Source organism: Phyllostomus discolor, chromosome 5, assembly GCF_004126475.2.
Source record: "Phyllostomus discolor isolate MPI-MPIP mPhyDis1 chromosome 5, mPhyDis1.pri.v3, whole genome shotgun sequence".
Classification (NCBI taxonomy): domain Eukaryota; kingdom Metazoa; phylum Chordata; class Mammalia; order Chiroptera; family Phyllostomidae; genus Phyllostomus; species Phyllostomus discolor.
Genome location: NC_040907.2, coordinates 51,353,219 through 51,365,684, shown reverse-complemented (window position 1 = coordinate 51,365,684; position 12,466 = coordinate 51,353,219). Strand labels below are relative to the sequence as shown.

Sequence of the window (12,466 nt, the reverse complement as noted above, 5' to 3'; positions counted from 1 at the left end):
TTTATATGTTCTTTATAAATTTTGGATATTAACACCTTATCAGATATATTGGCAAATATGGTCTGCCATTCGGTGGGTTGTCTTTTTATTTTGTTGATTATTTCCTTTGTTGTGCAAAACTTTTTAGTTTGATGTAGTCTCACTGGTTTATTTTTTTTATGTTTCCTTTGCCTGGGGAGATATATCTGATAGAATATTGCCATGAGCAATGTCCAAGAATTTGCTGCCTGTGTTCTCTTCTACAATTATTATGGTTTCAGGTCTAATGTTAAAGTCTCTGATCCATTTTGAATTTATTCTTTTGTGTAGTGTAAGGAGGTAGTCTAGTGTCATTTTTCTGCACATATCTGTCCAATTTTTCTAACATCATTTATTGAAATAACTATCTTTAGCCAATTTTATGGGCTTGCTCCCTTTGTTGAATAGTAATTGACTGACTATAAAGGTGTAGGTTTATTTCTGGGCTCTCTATTCTGTTCCATTGATTTATGTGTCTGTTTTGATGGTAGTACCATGCTGTTTTGATTACTATGGCCTTATACTATAGTTCGATATTAGGTAGTGTGATTCCTCCAACATGTCAAAAAGTGTTATATTGTATTATTTAAAAAGTAGTATATAGCATAGCCACACAGAGAAATATTATTTGGCAATAAAAAGAAATAAAGTACTGACACATGCCACAATGTGGCTGAACCTTGAAAACATTATGCTCAGTGAAAGCAGCCAGTCACAAAGTGCCCTGTATTGTGTGTTTCTACTTATATGAAATGTCCAGAATAGGCTAACTCATGGGAAGAGTGCCAGGAGCTAGGAGAAGCAGGAAATATGGAGTGACTGCTAATAGGTATAGTGTGTTTTCTCAGGGATTATTATTTTCTAGAATTAGACAGTGGTGATAGTGTAAAATTCTATAAATATAATAAAACCAAGGAATTGTATATTTTGTGAGGGTAGATTTGATAGTATGTGGAAAATGTGTCAATAAAACCACCATTAAAAAGTATGTAGGTTTACTACCATTTTATTTTATTATTTTATTTTATTTTTACTCTATTATTGTTCTATTACAGCTGTCCCAACTTTTTCTCCCATTGCTTTCCCCTGCTCTACCCACCCCCACTCCCACATTCAATCCCCACCCTGTTGTCCATGTCCATGGGTCCTTTATACATGTTCCTTGACTAGATCCTCCCCTTCTTTCCCTACTACCTATCTTTTCTTGTGAAGGAGTACCATATTTGGTGTTTATGAGTGTTTTCCACATTTGACTGTTAAAATATGTTTTTACAATAAAATAGTAAAAGTCTTGTATGAAACTTTTAAAACATTTATTTAGCAAGAGCAAGAGAATGTTAGTTCCCACACTTTGTTGAATTTTGTAATCCAGAAGAGTGGGGTCTACTGATTTGGGTCATGCTGAGGAAAAACTGAGGCAGGATAGTAAGAAGCTAAGAAAATTCCTGGGCAAGTGGAATGGGGAAACTGACACAAGAAAATTAAACAAGGCCAAACAGTCTGAGCAACTTACAACCAGCTGGTGAATTGCAAGAATGTATCTCCCCTAACCAAGGACATAGCTTAAATCTCCCTAGTCTGGGAGATAGAGAACAGAGACTCAATTAATGTCGTTTGTGCCAGCTAAACCCAAGGACAGATGAAATCAGAGGAACAAATAACAAACACCCCATTAAACGCAGACAGACCCAAGATAAAAGTAAAACAGTATAACAGACCAAAGAATATTCCCAAACCTCTCTATGCGATCATTTTGACACATTAGCATATAAAAACTGCACTTGGAAAGCTGATGAATATTCTGTTAAACTCTCTTCTAGCATTCTCACCCACATGGGAACAAAAAGATATAAGCCCCCACACAAAGACTCAGTGTGGGCTCCCTCTAGAGCACACCCATGCCCCCTCTCCAGCATGAACATTTTATTTCCTCCTCAACTCCAAGGGTCCCAAGGAGACTTGCAGCCCGGACAGCAGTGGGAGGTGGCAGCTGGACCTGGGTTTACCCCTGACCCTGTCTCCAGGGCCCCATTTTTCTCCGACTTTCATGTGAGCTAAAAGCAGCCCACCTTGGCTCACTGCTGTCTCTGTGACCTTCACTTCCCAGGGAGCTAACAGCAGCCCCACCTTGGCTCATTGCTTTCCTGCACCTTTTCTAAGGAGCCAAAGCAGAGCACCGCCCAGGCTTTCTCCTGTTACTTCTTCTATCCCTGTCCTTCCTTTGTTTCACCATCCCAGCCTTAATAAATGTACTCTCAAAATCACCTGCACTCATGATGTGAAATCTTTCCTACATGAAGTCAGGTCCCACTCACTGCAGGCAGACCTGAGGCAGACCCACTGCAAGCTGGGGCCTTTCCAGTAACAAAACCAAAACCCAAATGGAGATATTATCAATATGCCTCCAGAAAATGAGCAAGTTTGAAGAACAGATAGCTTAACATTCTGATTAATATTTGTTTGTTTGGCTTTCCTGCTAATTATTTTAAAGTATCTGTATGACCTCCACACATCTCACTTGTGTTCTGACCCTCTGAGTCTTTTACGACACTCTAATAGAAGCTAGAACCTCACCTTCCTCATATATAAAACAATTCATCTGAGGTCTCTACAAGTGATGTGCTCATGACCTTAATTTAAAATGTCTTGAAAGATTGGAAACAACCAGAATTAGTTTTGAAAGTGCTACACAGTAAGAACTGTATCTTTTTTTTCTATAGAACTAGACCAAAATCAGTTGAAATCCACATTTGTCTCATCACAAACTCTTTTAGATCATGAGCATAATAGAATTTCCAAGATTTTACCCCTGTACACAAAGTTGCAACAACTGCTGGGGAAAACACAAGTAACTTCTAGCAAGTTCTAGGATAAGTTCGTACTATCATTGCTTTATAAATTTTAACATTTATTTCTCTGCAATTTTCTTCTTCCTTTCTCTCTAAGGGATATTATTTTGTCTACTCATTTTAATTCTCACCTCTAGGAGGATTACTTCTTAAATCCATCTCCAACTCTGACCTCTATGCAGAATTCATTACATTTTGTTTAATTCTTTGTTGGGTACTTCTACTTGGGATAATATTTAATCTGATAAACCAAGCTAAAAACTAGAATGGGTCCAGAGGAAAGTCACCAAGATTGTGAAACAGCATTTGGAAAGCATGTCCTTGAAAATGGTCAAAAGAAACTTTGAAACTAGTTCTGGAAAAATGAACTCTAAGGCAAATTATATGAATTCCTTTAAAATATTTCAAGGATCAAGGCAGTAATGCCAGCAGCATGGTTCCTTGCCCAGAGAAGGAATGCCTTAATAATCTTTGTATAACTGACCCTCAGTACCTAGCCAAGTGTCAGATGAGTGGATGGATGGACCTAGAGAAACATTATCGACAGTTGCAGAACTTGCTAACAACCAGAACTTGCCAGTAATGCAACGATCTACTTTTTTAGATGGTGATTTCTTTCCTTAATAGAAATGTTTGTGAAGATGTTAGATGACTATTGCAATATAAATAATAAGTAGCTATTTCTGCATTGAGTGGGAAGTTGAACTAGTTGTTAGCTATGGGTTCCTGTGAACTCTCATGGGATTTAAAGTGAAACTGTTCAGTTTTCCACTGAGATTTTGACTTGTTACCATAGCAGAACCTACTGTATCCTAACCAATACATAGCCTTCTGTAAAAATTTTGGATAGAATATAACATCCCATGTGGGCTAAGGAAAGTTAATTGACATTTCTTGCCTGGATTTGCTTATTAGTAATAATACAGGGTAAATAAAATAATCTCCAAGGTAACCTCCATTTTCTCCAAAAATGACTTAATATTATGATTTTGCGAATCAAAGAAATTATCTGGAGAAGTGGTGGTATTGTTACAAATGTGCTGGTGTGGCGGTTAGGGTCAACAACCTATTGCCCATTGTGGGCAGGGGACTGATTTCCTCAAAGCTGTCTTTGTAGGTTTCAGATAGAGATGAAGTCATGACTCAACACATTCATGTTGGAGAGTCAGTCTCCAGAACCATCTGGAGATGTACAGAATCTTACATTCATTTGACTGAGGGTCAGTGTGACAAGAGAATGATGAATGCCAATTATTAAAGAGTTTTATATTTCAGGTTTTCCACATGCATTACCTCACCCAATATTCTACCTATTAATCCATCATCTATCTAACCACAGGAATGGTGCTATTATTTTCCTAGTTTTGCTAATGAAGATAGTGAGGCTTCCAGAAAATGAAATACCTTCCCAACTAAGTAGAAGTACTAGGATCTAATTCCAGAATTTTTGGGGCCCCAAGCTCAGGTTCTTAATCTCTAAAATACTTCTGGAATAGGATGAAAAAACTTTTAAATGGAGAAACCTTTTAAAGTGTGGTACTTCAGATTTAGCGTAATCCTCTTTCACATGTTTAAATTGACTTCATCTACCAAATTTACTTTTCATGTCTTTCAACTGTGATCACATTTTTGGCTTTTATAGAATTATTCATATTTTCTTTTTAAAAGTTGCTCTTCAGTTTGAAGAAATTTCTCTGCAGTTTTTCCTCTTATTGCTTTTTTTCACATTTGCCTTCCCGTACTACTTTGCATATAGGATATATAATATATACCAGTTATGGCCATAACTTTTAAATTCCAGATTCAAAATAACAAGCAAAAAGTGCTGAATTATAAGTTGTGTGGGTTTCTATCAGTTGTAAAAAGCACGTCATTTTGCATTAACAATGCCAGAGGAAAACAAAGAGAACCATAAAATAAGATGGCAAAAAATGTTATTTAATCTAACTTTAATGATTTTAATCCCTGAAGGGCTTAATACTTTGCCTACAAGTCATTAAAATTTTATACATCATTTTGGCTTAAGAGAAAATATCCCTCATGAAATGCTTTTGTAACATTTTGTTTGCAATGTTCACTGTGGTAACCTCAACAGTCCTTCCACTCCTTGCCTTAGCACTGTTGCCAACCATCACAGCTCCACAGAGGTAGCCCATCATTATGTAATGCAATCATAATGCTGCCGTCTTTCTTGCCACAGTGGATCCCGTAGCAAAGGGATATAGGATCAGCAATGAACAAGTGCACAATTAAGGCCAACGAGACTTAAGGGCAAATTATTTGAGGAATTCTAGGGAAGGCACTTTCTTGTTCTTCTCAGGAAAAGAGAGTTTTCAGGGTGTCATAGAAGCGGACTCTAGAACTGCTGTAGCCAGTCTGCCACCATGAGAGGAACCAGCCTCAGAATAAAGTTCATCCCACATAAGGCAAATAAAAACATACCCATTCTGGAGCCTGTCCTCATGGATCTTCCACTTATGTGAGCCAATCAATCCTATTTCCTGTTTAAGTTACCTTGGATTGGGTCTTCTGTTGCTTGAAATACATACAGTGAACCCTTACTGATATATCATTTTTTTGTTTCTTCATTTCCCATTTCCTTAAAATGTATAAATGTATTAATGCATTATCATGATACATCCCAGTATCAGATAATTTAGATCATAGCTCACTAGCAGATACTTTAGAAGAAACTGACTTAGAAGGCCACTTTATGAAAACAACAAAATTGAATTTGGGGGCTCATAGAAACCTTGAGAAATTATGTAAAAGGTCTTTGAAATATATAAAGCACACCAATAATGAAATTTAAGAATTTTTTTAATTCTACTACATTGGGAAAGTATACATCTAATATGTTGGGAAAATGTCTTTTGTTCACTTGCATTCTTTTACTGTCGGTGTAAGCGTCTTTAAGCTTCTAGTGACTGACTTGATGTATAAAACTCTCCAATGGCATTCTCTGCCTAATGCATCCAGTCAAACAAGGCTGCACGACTGACAGCTTCTCACAACCTGGGTCCTACCACACTCTTTACTCTACCTACAAATAGTGGGAACTCTCCGATGTGCACCATCAGCGCCAGACTCTTCACAGCTCTCTGTTCTTCCCTGCTTCCTTTCCATATCTATGGAAAACCATACATCTGTGCTTTTCACTTTTTGGTCAAGGCCTCTCCCCTCTGCTCCAAGAATAGAACTTTTTGCTATACATAAGCTTTGCAACAGTATTTGGCTCTTTGGCTATGATTACACATTACTGTGCATTAACCTCTAATGCTTCTGTTTTCTCTGTAATTAGGTTGTCAGATTATTGAGAGCAAAAAGTGTTATTTTGCTTCCATTCCCTCCCCTAAAGCCTAAAATACTGTGTAGAAAATATTAAATAAATATTGCTTATTAATTAATCATGATTTTACTATTATCTTACAGAATCTGTCACATGAATCTAGAAAAAACTTTAAATGACTAGATGGACCTAGGGTTGCCAGATTTAGCAAACAAAAATATAGGATGCTCAGTTAAATATACATTTCAGGTAAATAGCAAACTATTTTTTAGCATAAGCATATCCAATGAAATATTTGCAGCATAACTATATTTTAAAATTGTCTGCTTTTTAGTTTAAAGTTCAAATGTCACTGGGTGTCCTTTATTTTTATCTGGAAATCCTAGATTGGCCTTCCCTACAAAAATGCCATACTTATTTTTCCAAATTAGAGCTAAATGGCACATTGTTTACCCTTTCACAGCTTATTCCCCCCACCCCCCTTACATAATTCTGCTAATGACTCGCATTGCACTCTGCAATGCTTTACATGGCAGTGACAACAAACAAGCAGAGGGACCCTTGAGTGGAAGTGGCCGTGCACGTGTGTGTTCAGGGAAGCAAAGATACATAATGTGTCATTCCTGCCCTCAAGTAGCTCACAGTCTGGTGGAAGAAACGAAAGCCAATTTCGGTTCAGCCTCTACTTGATGCGCAACCCAGATGATAATCTGTTTGGCCAAAGCAATTTTAGGCCGGACCCAACCCCCCTGAGCAAAGATCTAACATGACACCAAATACTTTGGCTGTCAAAAAAGAAGTACATTGGATTTTGAGGTAAACATTAAATAGTTCTTGCCTTTGAAGTATTTATAAACACCATAATCAATAACCCTAAATGAAAAGAATTATGATTTGTTTTGATCAGCATGCTATACTTTGATTTTGATACAGAATTTAGTTTTATTATAAAAAATTCTTTTTCTAGTTCCTGGCTATTGTATGACATTTTCTCCCTCTTAGTCAGTCATTGTGCAAATCTTTCACAGGAAAATGCCACGCTGATTAATTAATCTGAGTCACTTATTTAAGTGATTATTAGGGTCTAGTGGTTTAGATTTTGAACCTCTTTGCTGTGTGGACTTCATCTGCTTTAACTAATCTTTTATCATCTGATATTTTCTACAATAGGGAACAAGACACAGGAGACATTTTCTTTGCAAAGCACCAAGTTATAGTGGTTCTGTGTGTGCAAATTTTGATATTAGTTAAAATTTTTTGCTAAAGGGTATTTATCAATTGTATGTCATATAATTTCAGTGATATTTGTAATAATCAAAGATTCCAAATACCAGAAATGTTTTCCAGATTAGTATTAACTGCATGTGTGAATGCTAAAAGTATTTCTTAGAACATATAATTTAAGGTTTTAAAACAATGCCACCTGAACATACAACATATGAAATTTTCAGTTTTGAAATAGTGTCATATTTTTCCTTTTTTTCTTTTTAATGAGCTATCGATCTCAACCTACCAATCTGTGGAGGTCATTTTAAATTAAAATAACAAGATATAATCTAAAAAATGATGATTTCCATGGAGTTTGCTTCTTAAAATATCACATGAGGCTACAAAGGAGATGGCATTAAAAGGTAATTAGACTATTGGGGAAACTTATACCAATTTGAGTGATCTGTTAATCACCAGGACAGAGGGCTGTAGTGAGCATTATCATTATGCAAATTTTTGGAAATTATGAAATACTCATTTACAGGGTATATTTTAGGCTGTCAAAAATTACCTTGGGTAGCTCTTCAATTTGATTGGCATCTAGATAAAGCTCCTCTAATGTCCGTTCAAAGTTAAAGACCTCTTTTGGCACCTGCTGAAGGCTGCAGTGGGAGTAATCTAAAACGGAGATGATTTCTTCTTCACCCCGGAAACATCGGCACGGCACCAGACGGCCGATGATTTTCCGTTTGGTGGTCATCTCCAGGCACTGCACTAGAGAAAGACAGGAAGAAAAAAACACAGTAGTTTAATCCACTGCCTTTGGAGGGCATTTTTGTAACATTTAAACCTTAGAAATTTAATGTTGGTATATATTTTACAATTACATAATACTTCAAGGTTTATATCGGACGTGCCCATGCATTACATCATTTAATCCTTAAACAACCTTACAAGATATGTGAGACAGTTTTATTCTCGTTTAACAAAGAAAGAAATGGATTTACAGAGGTTAAAAACTTCCCATTATCACACAGCAGAACTGGGCAGAATATAGCCTGACTCAGTGCAACGCTATTACCATAATTACACTCTCATTTGAAACATGGATCTATGATATAGTTTTAATTTTACATAAATAACAGTGCAGAACAGAAACCTCCAGAAATTGTTAGAAAATATTTTTCTCCAATTTCTGCAAAATTATTCAAGTTTCACCCCTACGGTTTGTAACATCTATTTTTGACCCACAAATTTATTCCATTGGTCAACATATATTCATTGAATAGCCACTCCATTTGAGAAACCCATCTGGGTATTGGGAAATAGTGATAAATTGAGCAAATTCTCTGTTTTTACGAAGCTTATATTTTGTTGGAGCTACAGGTCAGAGTTGGAATATGTTCTTCAGAATGAGGGCCTATCTTTATGAATTCTGTGATTTTAATGGGAAAAACAACTTGTAATCACCATAGAAACCTGTGACATCCTTGACATATCTTTAGGTTAAATTGATGAATGCCATAAACTTTGACAGACTTGTATAATGACACCTACAACACTTTATTAAATCTATTGGTTTTTATTCATTATTCTGGCAGACTATAATCCTCTTGAAGGTAGACACTGCATTTTGTTCACTTTTTGCATTTGTCTTGGTGCCTGACATATAGCAGAAATTCAACAACAAATGTGAATAAACACATGAATGCATAAATGAATAAATGAACATATTTGGGACCCTTTGCCTCAACCACATCAGCTACTGATAGTTTGCTTGAAAAATTTTTCATCCTAACTAAAAGGTCACTATATCTGTGAATGTCTCCCCAGGAAGAATAACACCTAGTGTTTCCCTCTGAGTTCCCAGAGCACTAATCATGTAGTTTCCTAATTAATTTCATTATTTCCCTATATAATAAGTGAGTTCTGTTGGGACCAAGGACAGGCAATCCCAAGATATCCCCAAATGGCATGTTAATTATTTTGAATTAAACTTACTTAAGAAACTATTTCATAAGAAGAAAACCCATCTGCTCTGTCCCCCTAAGAGCAGAAGATAAATCTCCAGGTGACAGGTGCCCTCTGTGCTCCTGGATGCTGAGACAACATTACCACAAAATTTAAAAGAATCCAAAGTGTCCATCAAAATAAACATTTTTTTGCACCGCAAATGAAACCATCAACAAAATGAAAAGATAACTGATTGAATGGGAGAGGACACTGACTAATGATATATCCAATAAGGAGTTAATATATAAAGTTCATGAAGAACTCATACAACTCAATGCCCCAAACCACAAACAATCCAATTATAAAAGGGGCAGAAGACCAGAACAGACATATGACATATGAAAAGATGCTTAATGTCACTCACCATCAGAGGAATGCAAATTAAAACCACAATGAGATATCACCTCACACCTGTGAGATTGGCTATCATCAATAAATCAGCAAACAGTGTTGGTGAGAATGAAGAAAAGGAAACCCTGTGTACTGTTGAGGGGATTGTAAATTGGTGCAGCCACTGTGGAAAACTGTGTGAAGATCTTCAAAAACTAGAAATAGAACTGCCCTGGGATCCAGCAATTCCACTTCCTGGAATATATCTAAAGAGATAAAAAACACTAATACAAAAAATATATATATACCCCTATATTTATTGCAGTGTTATTTACAAGAGCTGAGATATAGAAGCAATTCTAATTATAGGTTGGTGCCTTTCATGTCTCCACGTGGGATCTAGCATATATTAAGCAACCAACAAATGCATCTAGTAAATATCTGACATTTATTAGACACCTAGTAAATATTTGTTGAGGTTATTGCAGTTGTAAAGGTAAGTGATGATGACTTAGACTAGAATAGTAGCAGTGAGGATGGAGAGGAGTGATAAATGGGAGATATTTAAGAAGCACAATTCAAAGTGTTGGTGGTGGATTAAAAGAGAGGTGAAAGGGGGGGCTGTGGGGAAAGGAATGTGTCTTAAGAGATTCCCAGGTTTTTAATTTGAGTCGGTAGTAGCCACACTGACCACCCAACTGTGGTGCCCACTAAAGGCATATACTCTGTCTCTCTTGACCCACAGATGAGTAAGTAAGGAATGTTTTTTTATTTTTTTTTGCTGCCCAACACCTTACACTTACCCTTTAGTGCTGAAAAACATGGTTATTTTTGATACCTATCTGTTGTCACTACCACAAAATTTTTATTATAAACCAAGAGAAAACAGAATAGCCAGGTCTGTACCTAAAGCTTTTGGCCCGAGTGTTCACTGACCACCAAGACTTTTGGAATTTAATTCATTTATAATATTTTGCCTTTCATTGACCCAAAATGTAGGCTCTTCTGATCATCCCTTCTGTCCCATCTCTCACCTCCACAAAGTGCTAAGGTTTTCCTCTGGCCCAAATTCTCTTTCCTCTACTCCATCTGCACTCTGAGATTATGTCTTACAGTGTGATCTACCACTTCAGTGAGCCTCATCTTCTTATTGAATGCTCCCTCCCCATTGTAGTCTCAACTGCAACTTGGTTCACTTATAGGCTTTACAAGTGGAGCATGATGACTTTCAAACACCTTAAACACCTGAGGGTTGGAAAGTGGAATTATCTTCCTTGCTTTCTAAAAAACTATTACTCTTCTCTCATCCTGTGAAACCTCTGTCCTTTGATGGTCTCATTTCCTGGTTGAGATGATGGTCTCAACATCTCTCTGCCCTTCCTCATGCCATTCATTTATCAGCTCTTGAACTTCCTCTCCATCCTTTGATAACTTTGGTATCTAATTCATGGACTATCTCTTCAGTTCCTGACCTATGCTCCCTACACATAATAACTTTCAATTTTTTAGAGCTTTTTTCTACCTCACATTTCTAAATAACTTGATCTTGGTGCTAGTCTTGATTTTTCAATTACAGGTTTCTTGTACAAAATGTGGCAGTTTATCTTTTTTTCTAATGCATTCTCATATACTTCTAATGTATATATGTATATAGATATATTTTTAAATTAATAGTATTTATTTTATGATGAATATATACCACTGCAATTCAATCACATTTTATTTCTTATGCATCTTTTTGTTTCTTTGCTTGGTTTTTCTATGTATCTTCCATGAACTTAATATCCTATTTCCTCTTGGCATAAACACATGTAATTTGGTTTTTAATAATTTCCCCTCCCCTGAGATGATCCTGCAGGAGCACCGGGTCTTTCTGCTCCTGTCTGGGTTGGTTGCTTTTCTAGATCTGACATTATCTGTCTTCTGAAATATCTCTTCACTATTATTCTATGAATCTTGCATTTCTTTATCATGTCCATTACCTCCTGGACCGTATGTCTTTTTGCTTTCTAGACTTATTGGGATATATATTCTAATGGTGAAATATAACATTTAATAACTTACTGAGAAAGCATCTATGGTAGGTATATTTTTTGAGAACTCTGAAAGTCTGAACATGGCTTTATTTTACCCACGAGCAGTTGAAAGTTTGGCTGAATGTATACTTCCAGTTCAGAAATAATTTTCCCCCTGCATTTGAAGGAACTTTTAATTTATTATTTCTAGTCTTTAAAATTGTTGCTAGGAAAACCAGTCCCATTACTATTCAAAATACTGTTTTACACCCACATTCCCTTCCACCAGAATATTTTTGAATTTTTATCTTGTCTGCAGTCTTTTGAAATTTCATGACAATGTGTCTTGAAGTGTGCTTTTAAAAAAATTCCATTGTACTGGGTACTTGATGGGCCTTTTCACTTTGGAGACACTTACCCTTCAATTATGTTACATTTTCTATTATTATTTAATTTATAATTTCCTGATCTTCATTGTTTTCATGTTCCCTTTTTCTGCAATCCTAATTAGGTGGATGTAGGACCTACCTCATAGAGCTCTCTTGTGACTATTTTTTTCTCTTGTATTTTTATATCTGTGCCTTTTTATTTTATTTTCTCAGAGATTTTTCTCCACTTTATATTCTAAATCCATTGACTGTATTATCTATATCCAATAGCACATTTTTACTTTCCAAACTTATTTGTTGCTTTCTACATGCACTCTCCTCTTTCATAGAGCCCTGTTTGTATTTCAGGGGACC

The 12,466-nt window shown here is 36.1% G+C and overlaps 1 protein-coding gene across 1 annotated transcript in view; it reads right to left on the bottom strand.

Annotated features, from left to right (window-relative positions):
- LRRC7 (leucine rich repeat containing 7) overlaps nt 1-12,466 on the bottom strand; it is a 464,523-nt gene that overhangs the window by 307,004 nt on the left and 145,053 nt on the right. The window contains exon 3 of the mRNA XM_028512216.2: nt 7,937-8,139. Within this exon, the coding sequence (XP_028368017.2) occupies nt 7,937-8,139 (203 nt within the window). The remainder of the gene's footprint in view (nt 1-7,936; nt 8,140-12,466) is intronic.